This window comes from Fukomys damarensis, unplaced genomic scaffold (assembly GCF_012274545.1).
Source record: "Fukomys damarensis isolate Sample0158 unplaced genomic scaffold, DMR_v1.0_HiC HiC_scaffold_22, whole genome shotgun sequence".
Taxonomy (NCBI): Eukaryota; Metazoa; Chordata; class Mammalia; order Rodentia; family Bathyergidae; genus Fukomys; species Fukomys damarensis.
The window spans coordinates 12,026,831-12,045,973 of NW_022900934.1; the positions used below are offsets into that span (position 1 = coordinate 12,026,831).

At 42.0% G+C, this 19,143-nt stretch overlaps 1 protein-coding gene across 1 annotated transcript in view; it reads right to left on the reverse strand.

Moving 5' to 3' along the window:
• The window catches only part of Arfgef2 (ADP ribosylation factor guanine nucleotide exchange factor 2), an 82,677-nt gene that overhangs the window by 48,397 nt on the left and 15,137 nt on the right, over positions 1-19,143 (reverse strand). The window contains exons 7-15 of the mRNA XM_033767089.1: positions 17,530-17,676; positions 16,402-16,581; positions 15,802-16,036; positions 12,782-12,850; positions 9,842-9,993; positions 4,819-4,949; positions 2,861-3,095; positions 2,015-2,114; positions 796-935 (exon numbers count right to left, since the gene is read on the reverse strand). Coding sequence (XP_033622980.1) covers positions 796-935; positions 2,015-2,114; positions 2,861-3,095; positions 4,819-4,949; positions 9,842-9,993; positions 12,782-12,850; positions 15,802-16,036; positions 16,402-16,581; positions 17,530-17,676 — 1,389 coding nt within the window. The remainder of the gene's footprint in view (positions 1-795; positions 936-2,014; positions 2,115-2,860; positions 3,096-4,818; positions 4,950-9,841; positions 9,994-12,781; positions 12,851-15,801; positions 16,037-16,401; positions 16,582-17,529; positions 17,677-19,143) is intronic.

Consider the following 19,143-nt stretch of genomic DNA (forward strand, 5'->3'; position numbering starts at 1 on the left):
GCAAATCTTACATTCAAATAACATTTTTTTTTTTGTACTGAGGATTGAACTCGGGCCCTTGCCCTTGCAAGGCAGGCAGCGAAATCTCTGGCCCTTTGGACAACACAGATCTCCCTGTGAATCTAATGACAAGTATGACTTGCTTCTAGGAAATTCACTCTGGAACTTTCAGGATCCTCCTGTCCTTGCAGGCACTGTGACAACATCTTACATTCAAATAACATTTTTTTTTTTGTACTGAGGATTGAACTCGGGCCCTTGCCCTTGCAAGGCAGGCAGCGAAATCTCTGGCCCTTTGGACAACACAGATCTCCCTGTGAATCTAATGACAAGTATGACTTGCTTCTAGGAAATTCACTCTGGAACTTTCAGGATCCTCCTGTCCTTGCAGGCACTGTGACAACCAGGCAGTTACTGATGGGCGATCTCCTCTGCTTATCCTGGAGTCTGGGGTCCTGCTTCCCACTGCAGGAGGTGATTAGAAATGAATTCTCTTCCTGTACGCCTCCACTCCAATGTCACCTCCTCAGGGCCACCACTGTGATGACCCCATTAAGGATGGAGACACCCCACCTCCAATTCATCTTTATCACCCCTGCTTCATTCTTTCATTCTTTTCTGCAGCACTTATCAGCACCCATCAGACTTCTCTCTTATCATTTCATCCTGGTAGGAAATGTGTGCATATTCGAGTATTTCTGCTTTGTTCACTGCTGCATTCCCAGCACCGAGGGCAGTGCCTGGCATGTGGGTGGAATTCAGTAAGTGAATGAGCTTTAAATATTGTATTTTTACCTGCAGGGGTGTCATTCCCAGCTCATGTCCACTTCTTCCCTGAGCGATTTTGGATAAATCATTTACGAGGCGCTCAAAAATGTTAGCAGCATTTAAATCACAGTCGTAATTGACATAAATATCCACAACACATTGGGCATCTGGGAAAATAACACACATATTAAAAATTCAGATCAAAGACAAACAGCAGTTTTTCTTAAGATTTCTTTGCCAAAAATGTCTCATTTAATTTTTGATTCAGGTGGCCATGCCTAACTCGGGAAATGAATGAATGCATGTCACCGGTATTGGGTGTGTGTGTGTGTGTGTGTGCGTGCGTGTGTGTGTGTGTGTGTGTGTGTGTCTGTCTGTGTTTGTGTGTATGCATGCTGTCTCAGGCCTGTCTCTACACTAACCAAAATCTCAGACAGTTCATTCCATCTCTTCAAGGTTCAATTTCCTCATGAAAACTAGGAATACGGCTGGGAATTTAGCTCAGTGGTTCCACCGACTGCCTCACAAACACAAGATCCTGAGTTCGGTCCCCAGAAGCAAAAAAAAAACAAAGGAATAATAGGGCTAGGGATGTAGCTCGGTGGTAGAGTGCTTGCCTAGCATGCATAGGGCCCTGGCTTTAATCCCCAGCATCACAAAAAAAAACAAACAAATGGGAGGGGGTGATGCACTAATCCACCTCCTAAAATTGTGCCATTCCTATGATACGTTTGATTAGTGACAAAGGGGTTGCTTAGTGTGAAGCCACATGATTACATGGTGTAAAGTCAAGTCCAATTTACCTTAGCACTCAATCAAGAATTGGCAGCACCAGTATCTTAGATCCTATGATTAACCAACAGTACCCAGCTTGTAGACAGGGCGATCAAGAGTCCTAGTTTGCCAGGTTTGGGGGGTTTCTGGGGTGTGGGGCTTTTAGGGCTAACATCAGAAAGTCCCTAGGCAAACTGGTGATCCCCAGGGCTGGGGATTTAGCTCTGTGGTTTCGCCACTTGCCTTGAAAGTGCAAAGTCCCAAGTTCCATCCCAGTTACAAAACAAACAAACAAATATCTGGTAAGGTATGACTTCTCACCAAGTCAGAACAAGTCTTTTAGAGAATGACTTCCTCAACACTTCACTAAGACTCTACACAGAGGAATTAGTTTTTCTATGGATTTGGGAGATGAAAACGTGGGAAGTATGTGGAGTAAACCCAATGGATAAGCACCCTCAGGTGAAAATACCTGCACAGATCCTTGTCAGTGTCTGAATGACCATCCACCTGTGCTCAAAAGAACTTGTGGATGTTTCTAAAATGTTCAGGAAAATCTCTTTGAAAAAGACCTATATGACACGAAGACAAAAGAGGACATCAAGTAGCAGTTTCAGTTAGGACTCAAAAATCCCAAGTCTGTTCTTTCTTTCTTTTTTTTTTTGAGACAGGATCTTGCCATATAGTTCAGACAGGCCTTGAACTCACTACATAGCCCAGGCTGGCCTTGAACTTGTGGCAATCCTCCTGCCCCAGTCTTCCAAGTACTGGAATACTGGGATTACAGGTGTGTGCCACGCCTGGCTCCCAGGTCTTTAGAGGCCAAGTAGGTCTTACAATAAGAGAGTCAGCCTGGGTAGGAGAAAAGAATAATGTACACTCACTGCTAAAGAGCAATGGAACCCTAGCCTGGTCAGGGGATGGTTAGCAGGGCTGCCAGGTGGTAAATGCAGGACTCGTGTGTTGTGATTTTTTTTTTTGAGAACCAGAAATCTAGATTTTCATACAAAATACAATTTTTCCATCCGTCAACTAAGTCAAATCATTTCAAACAATTTATGAACTAAACAGACATGTTTGGAGGCTGAGCTCAGCATGTACAGCATGCACTTTAAGCCCTTGGTAAAATGAAAAGCATATGAGATTCAAAGGCAGAACATTAACAGAATTTCCTCATTTGTAGAAAGATTCCTCTCTGGGGTGCCAATAAGCAGGCTGTGTGACCCCAGCTCTGGTGACTATGCCATCAGGGGTTTCTAATTTAGGAGGAATGTCATGAAATAAAAACAAAACAAAATGAAAAACTCAGGGTCCATACCTCTATCTGCATTTTCAAGTGCATTTTAAAGTTTGAAAGAAGAGTAAGGAAAATAGCGAGAGAGAGCTCGAAGACATCAGGCACTGAAGAGACACCGTTTTTGGACAAGGCCACACAGAGATACTGCTTGATTGCATTGATGAACATCTCATGAGTCCTGAAGACTGGGCCAGCATTCTGCAACACGGAGAGGAGCAACTGCAGGGAGACCACCTTGGAACGCAGCTCATGGGATCTGGCAAGGAAAATGAAACACAACAGTGCTAGAAAAGAAAATGTACGACAGTATGGTTCTTTTCTTTCTTTCTTTTTTTTTTTTTTTGGTACTGGGGATTGAACTCAGGGCTCTCTCACTGGGCTACAGTCCCAGCCCTTATTTCTTATTTTGAGATGGGGTCTTACTAAGTTACTAAACTGGCCAGGCTGGGCTCAAATGTGAAAGCCTCTTGTCTCAGCCTCCCAGAGTGCTAAGATTATAAGCACACACTGCTACACTTGGCTAACAGTACGTTTCTTAAGAAGGCCTTGCTCCTCTACTGTGAGCAGATTCTTCTGAGGTCAGTGAGTTAAGATTGTGCAATAGCACCTAAATGCTAGAATAATGAGACAGACCAGCAGGCCCTCTGAAAACAAGAGCAGCCAAGTCCTAAGCTTTTGCCTCTTCCCACACAAAAAACACAGAGGAGGCTGGGTCTAGTGGCACATGCCTATAATCTCAACCCTCAGGAGGTTGAGGTTGGAAGATCATCATGAGTTAAAAGCCAGCCTGGGCTATATAGGGAGTTCAAGGCCAGGCCAGCAAATAAACAAACAAATGCAGAGGGCAAAGCAAGTGTCAGAACTGAGGGAAGAGCCAGCCCTGAGGCTGAACTGATGTGGACAATTACTCCCCATCAACTGTGCTCCACTCTTCATCACCATGATGGTGCTTTTTATCCTCCAGCCTTACTCTCTTTCCCCAAGCATCTGAGTTAAGGGATGGTAGGAAATGGAATGTTTTCAAGAGCCACTTTCCTAATGGCTGACACAACACTAGCAGCATCTCAGTAAAAAAGTTGAGGATTATTAGTGACTAATAATAGTAACTGTTTAGAAAGTGCAGGCCCTGTGCTCAGGACAACACCCATCTCATTTTATTTAATCAATCCTGTGGGGTGATTCTCCGTGTTTCCATTTTTCAGCTGAGGTTCAATCACTCATACAGTCAAGGAGCTGCTCTCAAGCAGAGAAGCAAAGATTTGAATGCAGCTCTCTGCTTCCCTCACTCCACAGTCCTGACTCCCTTGGGCTGGTTTGTTCACTACAGAGAGATGTTTGCCCTCCCTGGCATAAATCTTTGATCATGAAGCTGAGGTTTCCAAGCAAGGCCAGAAACAGATTGCAGGCATCTAGTCCTCCCACACCCTCCATTAGGAGAATAAATCCATTATCAGCACAAAAAGGGTACATGTTCTATACAGTGATTGTTTCTTTTTTTTTTTGCTACCAGGATCGAACTTAGGTTCTTGCATTTGCAAGGCAGGCAGTGGAACTACTGAGCTAAATCCCCGGCCAGTATACAGTGATTCTTTTTAACACATAAACCAAGAAAAATGAAACTAGTTAGTGAATATAGATGACTTGCCATGCTTTGTTTTGTTTTGTTTGAGACACGGTCTCACTGCGTAATTGAGACTGACCTGGAACTCACTATGTAGCCCAGGCTGGTCTCGAACTCACAGCAATCCTCCTGCCTCAGCCTCCTGAGTGCTGGGATTACAGGTGTGCACCACCACGCCCAGCCAGATGACTAGATATGAAAGGACAGTAGAGAATGCATGAGCTGGGGAAGTTGCAAAACCATCCCACGTCAACATGGGAATCCAGCATGGGACTTCTGGGAACCAGTGGACGATAAACAAGAACTTTGTGCTCCTGTGTTACTAGGTTGTAGACAGCCAAGAACACTTTGTCCTTACTTTGGATCTGGGGGGCCTTCCCCAAGGGGCTTCATGGACAGCTTGCACAGGGAGCGAAACACCAGGAAGGCATCCTTCTGTAGAATATGGGAGAATCTAGCGGCCACTTGATGTCCTTGCCCATCAGATTCCTATGATTAGAAACAAAAGAAACACCAAAAGGGCAAAACAAGGATAATTCTTTTCAAAAATAAAAAATGTAATTATCTCACAGAAATTCAAATTCTCTAATAGGGAGGTAGAGAGAATGTACAGAGGGGGAGACTGACAAAGGAGTTGCAACTAGGAAGTCATTAAAGCAATTTTAAACCTGTTGCTTGTCCTTCAAAAGGTGGTATGCAAGGTTTAAAATGACAGATGATCAGAAGTTAAATATTAAAAAACTATAGGCAACTGTATTAGCTTGCTTCAGAAATGTATTTCTAAGCATACTGTTGCACGATATAGGAAAAAAATGATAGGCATTTAAAAATAAACTTCTTCAATGAGGCCCAACAGAGCAAATCAAATAGGCAAGCCAAGAAACTAAAAGGAGAAGGCGAAAAAAAAAAAAAAACCCAAACAACAAAAAAACACATGATAATAATAAGTTAGTACATATCGGTTATAACCATCAATATTAATGGCTTCAATTCACCAATCAAGAGAAACGGACCAGCAGAATGGATTAAGAAGCAAGATCCAATAATATGTTGTATACAAGACACGTCTAGTGTAAAAAGAAGCCCATAGACTGAAAGTGAAAGGACAGAAAACTTCTTCATGTAACAGGAGCACCCCCCCTCAAAAGCAGGGATAGCAATCTTATTCACAGACAAAGTAAGTTTCAAACTTAAACTGACTGAAAGAGACAAAGAAGCTCACTACATTCTTGTGAAGGGAACAATTCAAGAGGAAGAGATAACAAATAATTTATTTTTAATTTATTGAGTATGTCAGAAAGTATATATGCTATTTTTTTTCCTCTTTTCTTCTTTTTTCCTTTTTCTTTTTCTTCCTCTGATGATGGGGATTAAACTTGGCACATTGTTCTGGCTAGGGAGGTGCAGCACTATTGAGCTAAATCTCAGGCTTTACATTTCATATTTTTAAAATTTATCAATACATTAATCCTTGTCTCTATATGTTGGTCTACCAAATTGATGAGTTATTTTGGTTCTCATTTTCTTTGCTTTTTTATTTGAGAATTTATGAAATCTGTACATATGAGTAGCATGAAAAGTATTGACGCCCATCTGTCATTTTCCTCTTTCATCTCTGCCTTCTACAGACTTCCTTTTCTGTCACTACAGCTTGTTTGGTTGGAAATTTGTTAAGATAAATGTTGTTATGTTATCAATATATCTTTGTACCTATTTTCTACTGATGACAAATATTAATTTTTAAGTAAATTTTATTATAACTATATTTAATCATCAATATCATTTAGTATCTGATACATATTACAAATTCTCCAACTCCTTTAAAGATGATATCTGTTTTTTCTCAAATTATACAAATCACCAACATTCCACACATCACTGCACTGTTTTATTATACCTAAGTATATATTGCATTGTAGAAAATATGCATTGTGTATATGTGTGAGGGGTATGTTTTTACATATATGTGTGCACTATTAAATGAGAAACGGGCATGAATGTGGTAGGATTGTGCACATTTGGCATATTGATATTATCTCTGGCAACCTTATGATTTCTTTAAATTACATGCTTGACTTCATAGTCATTCATTTGGGAAGAATATTACATATCTATTGGTGTTAAATTCTATCATTATGCTTATAAAATATAATAAAAATAAGTATGGGATATAATAAAATAGAAACAGAAAAATCTGATCTTAAAAATGTGAATTTTTTTTAGTTGCTTTTGGATTTCAAATATAAGTATACTTTTTTCTGTGGGAAGTTTTGTTAGAAAATGTAAGTGGAACAATCAACAAGTATATGATATTTATCAATTAATTAAACCAAGGAGTTTATAAATCATAAAATTTTGAGGACAGTTTCTCAACTATAATATGTAACTTTATTTATAATTACATTATTTCAAAAATATTATAAGAAAATGAGAAAGAACATAATGTTTGAAGATCATATCAAACTAATGTATTCCGATTAGTCTGTGTTATATAAATTCTTATTTATTTCATATCCTTTTTTTGCTGTCATATACATGTATATGTGAAATTTTTATTTAGTATCTTCATTTCTTGTTATCATGTATCTTTGCAATCTTTAATAAAAAATAAAAAACTTCTTTATCTAAAAAAGTAAACTACATTAAAAATAAGTAAATATTTATAAAATATAATAAGGATTAACAGCTTTTACTACACAAGTTTTCAGAATCTTTTTGTTTGTTTGTTTTGAGATTTTTTTTGAGACAGGGTCTCACTATGTAGGTGAGACTGACCTGGAACTCACTAGGGCCCAAACCCACAATGATCCTCCTGTCTCAGTCTACCAAGTGCTAGGATTAAAGGTGTGTACCACCACACAGGGCTACTCTCAGAATTCTTTTTTTTTGGTACCGGGGATTGAACTCGGGTCCTTGTGCTTGCAAGGCAGGCCACTGAACCGCTGAGCTAAATCCCCGGCCCCTCTCAGAATTCTTTAGGGAAACATGGAAACCCTCCTCCCAAATAAAAGAAAGGCAAAACACATGAATGAAGTAATTCGCTAAGAAATGAAAAAGACAAATAAACCTAAACAACTGATCATTAAGGCAAGAGCTTTCTCTCATCAGATTACCAATGATGAAAATGAATGCTATAGCCCAGTGTTAATGAAGGAAAGGGAAAATAGCACTGACAGCCTAAGGGTGGTCAGGGATTTGAATTAATACTTTCCCAGAAGATCAATCTGATGTTTAGGATCAAAAGTATTAAAGTTTCCAATTCTCTCTTTTTTTGGGGGCGGGGTGTGGGGATCAGACCTAGGCACTGTGCATGCTACTCAAGTGTTCCACCTTTGAACTACACCCCAACCCCAGGATTTGCAACTCTTGACCCCCTGTAATTACCACTTAAAGAAATCTATTCCTAAAATAGAAGCAAAGATGTGCGTAAGATTTACCTAAAGGATGTTCATTTTAAACTGTCCTATGGCAAAACTGAAATAATCTAAAGCCTAACAGGTAACTGGCTAAATACATGTACAATTTTATGTGGTCATTAAAAATTTTAAAGGCTTTTCAGCCTTTTGGGGAAAAATGTTAGTTAGATCTGTATGTACTGGTAACTGTACAGAAAGAATCCATGATGTAGTTTTAGATGAATGAAGCAAGTGAAGCCTAGTATATCAGAATTGAGTTCCTTGTAGGGATTTAAGCATGTCCTTTACAGTGATATAACTCCAAAAACTGGGGACAAAAACTGGCTCTTGGAGGGTGAAAAAAATCTTACGCACAGATGCATGTACAGTAATAGGTATCCAGCTTATCAGGTGCATTGAAATTTCATAGAGGGAGGAAGGGTTTAAGAGCAAAAAAGGTTTAAAACTTGGTTAAAGACATACAAACTGGGCTTTGGAGGGAGGTTCATGTTGTATTATTTCCTGTTTTGAATATTTATATATACAATTTTCAAGGTAACAATAAAGCTATTTAAAAAATAATGTAGTAGGCCCATCTATGGGCCTGAAAGGATATTCATAGTATATATTAAGTTTTTGTCTTTCATTACTGAGGGACTGAACTCAAGGCTTTTACATGGAATTAAATCCTCAGACCTTTTTTTTTTTTTTTTTGCTACAGGAATCAAACTTGGGACCTTGCGCTTGTGAGCTAAATCCCTGACCCGCCTTTTTATTTTGAGACAAAGTCTTGCTAAATTATTAAATTGCTCAGCTGGGCTTGAACTGTAATTCTCCTGCCTCAGCCTTCCCAAGTGCTGGGATTATAGGTTTGTACTACCATACCCAGCTTATATTAAATTCTTAGTAGGGTATGGGCTGGGGAATAGCTCAGGATAGATATGCTTGACATGAATGAGGCCTAGGCTCGATCCCCAGCACACACAAACACAAAAAAATAAGGTTACAATAAAGCGTGTCTAGTGTGTTATACCATTTAGGCAGGAAAAAATATGAAGAAGAAAAAAAAGTTTAGAAAGATATAAATAAAACAATGACTTGTCCATAATATACCAATTTCAATATAGAGAAGGCAAAACAGAGGGAGTCATTTTTCCTTCTCTATATTTTCTTATTTTTATATAACAAATTCATACGATTTTGAGAGAGGGAAAAAAATGGAAGGAAATTTAAATTTTAAAAAGTTCAAATAAAAAGATTTAACAGGCCAGGGATTTGGCTCAGTGGTTGTGGTGCATGCCTTGCAAACACAAAGACCCCAGTTCAATCCCCAGTACCAAAAAACCAAAAAACCACAACAACAACAAAAACAAAACGTTCAACAACGGTGTCACATACAACCAACACTAGCATGCTCCAAGAACTAAACTTGTTAATACAAAAATACAAGGGGGTGCTGGGGATTTGGCTTAGTGGTTCCACAGCCTGCCTCCCAAGCTCAAAGACCAGAGCTTGATCCCTGGTACCAAACAAACAAACAAACAACAACAACAAAAACAAAACAAAAAAACCAAGGGATATTAGACTAGATCATGTGACTAATGACCAAACAGGGCTTATTTAATTCACCTTTCTGTGTGTGTGTGTGTTAGAGACAGAGACACAGAGAGGTAAGATAGATAGATTAGATAGATAGATAGATAGATAGATAGATAGATAGATAGATACTGGGATTAAACACAGGGACATTCAAATACCAGTTATATTCCCAGCCCATTTATTTCTGATTTGGAGACAGGGTCTCATTAAGCTGCCCAGGCTGGCCTCAAGCTTGTGATCCTCTCCTGCCTCAGCCTCCAAGAAGATGGATTACAGGCATGACTCACCATGCCCAGGTATTCCATTTTATCTGCTAGAGATTTATATCTCTATGTTCTAAAAAAGTAAAAACGGAAATGCATCTAAATAGGATGACTACCAACGTACCAGATTATCTGCGGATGACAAGGATTGCCGATCATCCGCTATGCCATTGGTCTGTGAGTTTTCATCAACTGCTGGGGGAACAGCACATTCCTGGCCCTCTAGTCCACCCAGGACCCTGTTGGGTTCTGTCAAACCATGCTTTTTTGCTGCTTCTGAAAACACAAGTCCAAAAGTCATTGCCAAATCAGCACATATCCCAAAGTGCTGCCTGACACCAGAAAGAAGTTATTCACACAGCCTCCCTGCTACTGCTCCTCTCCTTTCCCTCCCACTAGCCCATGAGGGTGTAAGGCAGGGCCGAGGTGGTGCTGAAGCTTTACTCAGCAATGCACAAGTTACTTCAGGGGGTTCATTCATATTGAAATCCACACCAATGGTGCCTCCAGAATTGCATAATGCAGCTCACCCACCCCCATCCACATCTGAAAAGATTACAAGCAGCTAAATATGAAAAACAAAGATTTTTTTTTTAAAGGACTATTAATATAGGTCACTGGTGGTGAACCTATGGTACATGTCTTGTTTTTCTTTTAAGACAAAAGATGTTAATGTATGAGTTATTTTTTCTGAACTAAAACTTTAGTATTCAGGCTTAACTGCAGTGTTGGCACTTTTTCGATAAATAGGTGGGTTTTGGACTGCAGTTTGGGCAGTCTATCTCTTAAAAGGTTGGCTGTCACTGATAAAGGAATTAGAGAAGAGCCAGTTAGGACAAAAACCTTAGTTACAAAGAAAGACCTGAGCTTCCTGGCAGCCATGTGAAAGAAGAATTAAACAGATTTCATCATTTAATGAAAGAAAGAGTATCTGATGATTAGCAGAACAATGAAACTCTAAGGGGAATTTATCATATGGCTCTTTACATCTATTAAGGAACACTAAACAACTCAATAAACACAATCTTCAATGATAGTTTTATAAAGCAGACACTCATTCAACAAATATTTATCAAGTGCCTGTTATGTGACTGGGTGTGACACAGGTTGGAGGATATAGCTAGGAACAAGGCAGACAAACACTGATTATATGATGAATTCCTGTACAGACCCCAGAGACAAATCTAATAAAATAAAATCACACAATTTTTTGTTTGTTTTATGAGTAAGGGTCTTGCTCTGTAATTCAGGCTGGCTTGAACTATGTAGCCCAGGATGGCCTTGAACTCCTGCCTCAGCCTCCTGAATATACTATTTTAAAGTCATTTCTACAATGAGTTAAATAATGTAACTTCTAGCTTTGTGGCACCTTAATGTAGAAAAAAATAGGGTTTTAAAAAACATTTTTTGTATCATGACCCAGGGATGGGGCTGTAGCTTAGTGGTAATTGGCTAGTATAGGTAAGCTCTGGGTTCCATTCGACACTGGAAAAAAAAAAAGATCATGACCTCAGTAAAAAATTGATACTTAAAATCATGTCCCAGTATAGAAACATGCTTCATGAAATTAAACAAAAAAATTTTAAGTGTGGTAATGAAGATTAAGCCCAGAAACACTCTACCACTGAGCTACATCCCCAGTCCTTTTGGGTTTTTATTTTGAGACAGGGTCTCCCTAAGGTACCAGGCAGAACATAAACTTTCAATGCTCCTGCTCCCTCCCTATCTCTTTTTTTTTTCTGGTACCGGGGATGAAACTCAGGACCTTGCACTTGCAAGGCAGGCAGTGGCACCACTGGGATAAATTTCCACCCCTGCCTCCCTCTCTTAGTGCTGAAATTAAGGTGTGTGTCAGCACACCCAGCATGAAACAATTCTTAACATTACTACATGTGATGTAGTCAGATTTTTTTTTTTTTTTTTTTTTTTATTGTTGTGTTTTTTTGGTACCGGAGATTGAGTTCAGGTCCTTGTGTTTGCAAGGCAGGTGACAGCACCACTGAGCTAAATTCCCAGCCCTTGTTGTTTTTTGAGACAGGATCTTACTATGTAGCCCAGGCTGGCCTTGAACTCACGGTGATCCTCCAGCCTCAACCACTCAAGTGCTGGGATTACAGGTGTGCACGTACCACTATGCCAGGTTCATTTTATTCTATTTTTTGTAAAAAAACAGGTTGACTGTAAACTATTCTACAGGCACTGGAACCAAGGGTTCAACAAAAACCACTGACCTGAGACTTGGAGGAAAAACCACCTAATAAGTTATTTTGAATTATACAAGTGTAACACTACTGAAACCAAACCATGAAACATCTGAATGATGTTTTACAATATGAATAAAGCTTCCCTGTATAACCAACACCTGTGGATGTGTGGAATGTTCCCTGGACACATCAACGGCTGTGAAAATTCAGCAGGGATAGACACGGATCTCATAGCTTACAACCTACTCTCTCAGAGACCTGGACACCTCCGACAGAAGGGATGTAGAGGGGCCTCTGTGTCTTCAGGGGAAGCACCCAACCTACCTAGGTCGGACTGCGGCCCATCAACCCAAGTAAGAACAAAAGCACCACTAATACCAGGTAACTCTTGAAATCCACATGAAAGGGCAGGCAGCAGCAGACTCAGTTCTCATGAGCTCTGTGACTTACTTCACTAGGTTGGAAAGAAGAAACGCCACCTCTGAATGACTGCCTGAGGGATTTTTTTCCCCCTCATTCAGTTTATTGGTACATTTTAGGTACACAGTACAGTTACATTCATCATTGGGATCTTGTACCTTAAATGACAGGTCTTGGTTCTCATTTTTCCCCTTGTCCCTGCCCTCCCTTCACCCCCTTTCCCCCTCCCTATTTACAAACACTTTATTTCCATTTTTTCATTTTCTCCTATTTTTTTTTATTTCCCTTATTACCTTTCCCCTATCCTTTCCACTTTCTCTACACCTTTAGCCCTTTTTTTCCTATTTCACATTGTCAATTATCTCATTAAGATCCTATTGGCCTGAGGACTTTTTGGAGGAATCAGGCCCAGTGAAAGCTGTGTTGTCCTTGAGTCTTACCTTTTATAGCAGATGTGACCACATCTTCTAAAATGTCCTTCACCACTTCCTGGGCTCCATCATCAGTCCCTATATACACCAAACACACATGTGGCATTTCCAGAGCAAAGAAAGAAGGGGGAGAGGAAAATTACATCAGTGTTCTGCTAAAGTTACATTTCAGAAGGGAAAGGGTACAAGGAAGTTCTCCCCAAGGCCAAATTCCACTGTGTCAGTGGAAACAACCATTGGATTTCAGAAACCTTTAGGTAGCATCTGCTCTAAGTTCTGCTTCATGGAACACTAACACCTCCATCTTGTTCCCTCTCTTTTTTTTTTTGGTACTGGAGATTGAACTTGGGACCTTGCGCTTGTGAAGCAGGTGGAGGAACCACTGGCTAAATCTCTGGCCCCATCTTGTTTTCTCTTCCTTCCTAAGCCCTGGCTGCTCCGCCCAGTGCCTTTCCACACCAACTTAGGGGCCAGAGCTGGACTTTATCCCACCACAGCTCCTGGCAAAACAAAAGATGAAGCTTTCTCTTGTGCCTCTGCCTAAGAATAGGTGGAATGGGTTTCCTAGGCAAGCTCAGATAGACATATCCAAAAACTCACATACACTCGTATGTCTTGAACTCAAAAATCTCATTTTGTTTTTACAAAGATCAAATCTAATTCACTCCTTAGCCTGGATAGGACCGACAAAGCAACTTAAAAATTTATTAATTCAGAATGAAAAACAGTGAAGGGGTAAATCTCTCCCTCTATGCAAATTACATGGGGAAGTAAATTATCACAGGAAGGCCGCGGGGAGGACCCCTAGTTAATGAGACAGGGAACGGTGTGCTGCACATTAGGTTAAAGAGCACAGTACTTGTCACGATGAGTGACCAGTCGGGACTGGCCAGTGACACTGACATCACGGGACCCTCTGCAGGAGAGCTGCACATGTCCCCTCTGTCACAGAGGCACTCATGTTTGGGTCTCCTCACTCCTACTGCCTGCCTCTCAGGTGGTCCTTCTTCTTTGGATGCTCAACGTCCCCTTCTGTAGAACTTATTTTTTAGAGCACACAGCTGTTCTGACCCCGGATTTGCAGGTTTATGGTCTCATTCTCATCAGCGACCCGACTCCCCCGTGCCTGGACAAAGCCTCACAGATACTGACGCCCGAACCTGCAGCAATGCCTCAGCTACAAACCGTTCTCTCTTGGTGGGAGCAGAACTTCCCAAGTTACTGAGTCTCCATAAAACTAAATTCTAGAGGTCACGTTTTTCCCAATTCATTAAAAACAATGCATCTCCTGAGGGTGTGTTATTTGTGCCAGAGCCTGCTCCGGTGCTGGAAGAGAGGCGAACCCGGGAACCCAGGTCTCCCGAGGGAGTGCGTGAGCACAGGTGCTTCAGTCAGGGCAGGCACTCATACCCTGCACAATGACGACAGGGGACGAGGAGAGCTGTGACGGCCATCAGGGAAGGGCTCTCATTTCGAACCACAGTGGGGGTGTGTGCGAAGGAGAAACGGATGGCAAGTGCAAAGGCACAGAGGCAGGGATAAGCACGGTACCTTTAAGAAGCACAAACACTGCTCATGGCACCGTGCAGCAAATAATTGTAAGAAGGGGGCGGAAAAAGAGGGCTGGGCCCAACCACATGGAGCTTTGCAAATCATGGGAGAAGGGCAGGCATGAACTGCACTTTGGAAGGGAGAGGATGCAGCAATGACCGAAGGGTTTTCAGCAGGGGGTAATCATGCTTTCTAAGAGATCATTTTGGCTTCTGCACAGAAAATGGGCCACAGAGGACGTGCCTTTCATGAAGCTCAGAGGGAAGTGCTGTTCCATCTGCACAGCTGTACTTACCTCAGTGTTTAAATACTGACATGTATTGACTGACCACAGCTTGATTAGGGTTAGAGTGTAAACCCGGTCCTTGCCCTAAGGGTTGGGAAGGCAAAGGCAACAACACAGACAGCAGGTGTGCAGAAAATTTCTCAGCACCTTCCTTAAGACACACAGCAGCAGGCGTGAGCAGAGAGCTACTCCGCTCGCCCCGAAACACATGCAGTTCTCGGTGGCAACTTCCTCTCTCTCCTGTGCTTCCCTTGAGAACATGGACACAGCGCAGCATTCCAGCAATATTTACTCTGCTTCCAGGCCAGCGCATGCCAAGTGCTCTGCTCGATCGTAAAGGAATAAAAAGCTGCTCAAATATGTGCACTCAAGGAGTGAAGATACTATCAACAGAAATTATCAGCAGTGTGACTGAAGAAGGAATGAAAGGAGTCACGGAGGGGACAGATATTTCGTGCAGAACAACCAGTCCGAGTGAAGAATTATTTAACAGAGTTATCTGGGGAAGGTTAAGTCCTGAGAGAAGATTTTTGGATCTAGTTCATAACTATATCCAGACGGAGATGTAAACATTTAGAAACAGTCTCGGAACAACCCTCTTCTCTGAGATTTCATGCTTTATATTCATTTACTTTAAGATCATAACTAGGTGCTGAATATTGTTTTGTTTAAAAAAGCAAACAAAAACAAGAGATACACCTGGCAAGCACAAGAAACAAAGCCACCTATCTACTCTCCCATCCAGCACTCTGACTCTTCCACTGAGGCCTGTGAGTGGCTTTTAACTGTTAGGCCCTGGGCAAGGCACAGAGATCCAGCGTGCATAGGAGAAGCAAGGCCCTCGCTCTCCTCTGGACAGAGAAGACAGGCACTGAGTGGCTAATCACCCAATTAATTTGCCACAGAGATAGGTGACCCAAACTGGGCCCATGGCACTGAGCTCACAAAAAGGGTAGCAACTAGATATAATCCAGGAACTATTTTGAGAAGACTGCACAGCTGGCAATGGGACCTTACACATCACGCTTCACTGGCTGTGTTCCATAGAGAAAAGCAAAGGGGAAGTCAAGGGGAAGACCCAAAAATAGAGCAGCTGCCCTCAGAGGTTTCCTTCAAATGTTACGAGGCACCTCCTTTATGTGCCCCTCAGCCACAAGATGATGCCCCTTGCCCCTGGAAAGCTCCACCATACCTGAGAGCGATGGGCCTCTTTCTCTAGGTACATCTCCGTTTTCTGAGCTCACTTTCCCAGGGCCACTCCTGGCATGTTCACCATTGGGTAGATCTGTTTTTTCCGGAGTTGTTGGTTTGCTTTGTGCCTGACTCTGCTTCAAACGACTGAATTTTGGGGACACGGTTGCAGCTTGAATCACAGGGGACTGAGGTTTTGACTGGACTGGTTTTTCCAATTCTCTGGCCTCCTGCAACTAAAAAGCAACAGAAAAAGATTTGATCTAAATGAGATTCAGACTTAACATCTTCGTATGGAACAAAAATGATGCCAGCCTATTGCTTAAAAATTTTCCAGCCAGCAAGACAAAAGTTGTAAAAGAAAATGAATTCAAGGAAACTTTGAATGTGACAAACTCAAAGCAAATTCTAAACACAAACTTCAAAACTCACAAGATTCTCTCTGTGATTTTAAAATGAGAAGAGAAGCACAGTACAGAGATTAGAGAGAAAAAGTGATGAACTTTAAAGTGCTGATGTCCCTGCGCACGCACGGAGGCCCACTGAAAGAGTTTGGAGGTGACGATGACACCCGCCCCATAGTGGGAGGGACACCACTCACCACTTGGTTTTCCATGCGGGTGAAGATGACGTTCAGCATCTGGGTGAGTGTGGCCTTGGCAGTAGTCTGATTGATGAGGTTTTTGCTGGCCAAGTAGATATTGTAACATGTCCTCACTGTCTGCAGGATAGTGCCCTCGTGAATCTCAATGTGTGGGGAAGTCACCGCAGTCAGGAGAGCCTAACACAGACCAGGAACTGTCACCTTCATGAGTATTCACCTTCCTCCTGCTCCTCCCTGGCCAAACTTTTCTAGGAGTGGGCTTTGTTTTTGCTCTTTATAAATTCAAAGATGGCTCTGCAAACCAAACTGGACGAATTAGTACTAAGTGCCAACTTCTGCATTTAAAAGCAATTACTAACTCCCAAATATCCAAATTACTTGAAGCAATCACGTTGTGTCAGAATAGGCTTTTTACTGACTCACTTTTTAAAAAGTCAAACCTCTGAATGTTAATGTTGAAAAACCTAGCACGGAAATTACAGACACTTCTCTCAGGATGAAAAAAAGTTCCCACATGATTTCACCTACGCAAACCACAAAATACACATTTCAATGGGCGGACAGCCAGCCACTGTCAGTGGGTTCAGGGGGGCTTTGAGAGAGGTGCAGCTGACACAGAGCCAATCCTCACAGAACTAAAATATGAAAGGCCAAAGACTCGGAGCACTGGCCACATCCATCCTGCTTCTGTTCCCCGAAAAGCAGATGGCCCCATCTCATGCAACCCATTCCTGGCAGTTGATGTGGCACAGGGAAGCAGAGTGGGGGCACAGGAATGGGACAAGCTGGTGATGAGTATCGAAGACCTGCTGAGAAATGCCAGGCTGGGAATCCAGATTCTCCAAGGGGAAAGACCAGAGGATTTCAAGTCGATCTAACGCATGGCTGCTTTACAATGTTATTAGTGGGACTGTTTACTGTGAAAACACACCTGGTTCTACTCTTGTCTCAGGCCACGCTAATAAATTCTGACACTTAACAAAAGATCTAAGTTATGCTTAAATTTTTCTGTACCAGCTTGGCACCACCTGAGACAACTAACACATGGGAAGTCAAGAGCCCAAATTCCCTCAGGGGATTCGCTTTCTAATTTAAAACCCAGATCAAGTCAGCAAACAGAAATACCTTGATTATTTGTAACTGAACCCCTTCATCTGTCTGTGGGCCTTGAAAACAGCTGCAAATGGTTTCCACAATCCTGTCGATCAGTCGCTTCCCTGGGGCTCCACTGTCCGGGGCATTGCCAGTGATGTGTCCGTATGCTATAAGTTTCTAAACACAGAAAGGAGAGAGATCAGAAGTTTCTGCCTGGCCAGGATTGAGGATGCCCCCAATAGCAAAAGACAGGCAGTGAGCATGGCGTTTAACTTCTGGTTCCTACAGATGCCTCTGCTCCCAAGAGCCAGGCAGGCACAACCAATCTGTGTGCAGCTACATCCCATCTCCCGGCAGAAGAAGGTCCAGGCAATGGCGATACAGTGTCCGGTGGCAACAGCGAGGCACAGAACACTCCCAGCTCACAATTTCTTGGGCACTAACAACCATACTAAACACAGAAAAAGTCCAGTGCTTAGCTAGAGCTCCGTGAGAGGGTGGCTAACAGGACAGACATTTCAGGGGGACTTTGAGAGAAGGAGGTGCAGGTGACAGAGCCAAACCTCATAGAATTAAAGTATGTAGGACCAAAGATTTGGAGGATAACACATTCTACTTGACAGGAAGAGAACTAAAGCCATAGCAAGAATAGGACTAAGGCCACTTTCTACTTTCCATTCTTTTGGAATGCTGAATTATGTCTATGTGTTTTCTATTCCAAAAGTTATAGTAAAAGCAATAATTGCATTCTGCATTAGATTATCAAACAATGTGCCACCCACCCGTGGCTGGAGAGATGTGGCTGCTCGGCCATGCCCTCTCTGCCTAGTTCCTCACTCATCACTTTGACTTGGGCATGGAGAATCTAAAAGCCAAGGAACCTCAGAGGTCAGGATGATTTCTTTTTCTGGTTTTGGTACTGGGGATTGAACTTGGGACCTTGTGCTTATGAGGCAGGTGGCAGAACCACTGAGGTAAATCCCTGGCCCATGATTTCTTAACCTGGCTGAGATCAGAATCATTAAAATGAGGGAGCTCATTAAAAATACAAATTCCTGAACTTCAACCAAGATTTCCTGAACCAGAAATCCTGGGGGCAGAGTCTGGAATCATGTTATTCTCCAGACTATCCAGGTTATTTTGTTGGCTGACCAGCTGAAGGACTCCATACTTCTAAGGCACTCTCTGCTTTTAGTGAGCTGGAGAAGATTCTTTTTTGGGGGGGTACTGGGGAATGAACTTGGGTCCTTGCACTTGCAAGGCGGGCCACCGAACCGCTGAGCTAAATCCCCGGCCCTGAGCTGGAGAAGATTCTTAAAAATGTTGTTCTGTTCTTTATCCTATAAGGCCTTTCTAACTGGTCACATTCTTGCCTCTACCTGCACAAAGCCGATGAGAGCTCCTAAGGTTACCTACAGAACTGCCACCACCCCAGCAGAATGAGAGGCCACTCTGCAGAGTCCTGACCTTAATTCTCAATGACTTTCCCCCATCGTTAGCTGCAAAGCACCACCATTAAAAAACAAAACAAACGGGCTGGGGATTTAGCTCAGTGGTTCTGCCGCCTGCCTTACAAGCACAAGGACCCGAGTTCGATCCATGGTACAAAAAAAAAAAAAAAAAAAAAAAAAAAAAAAACAAAAA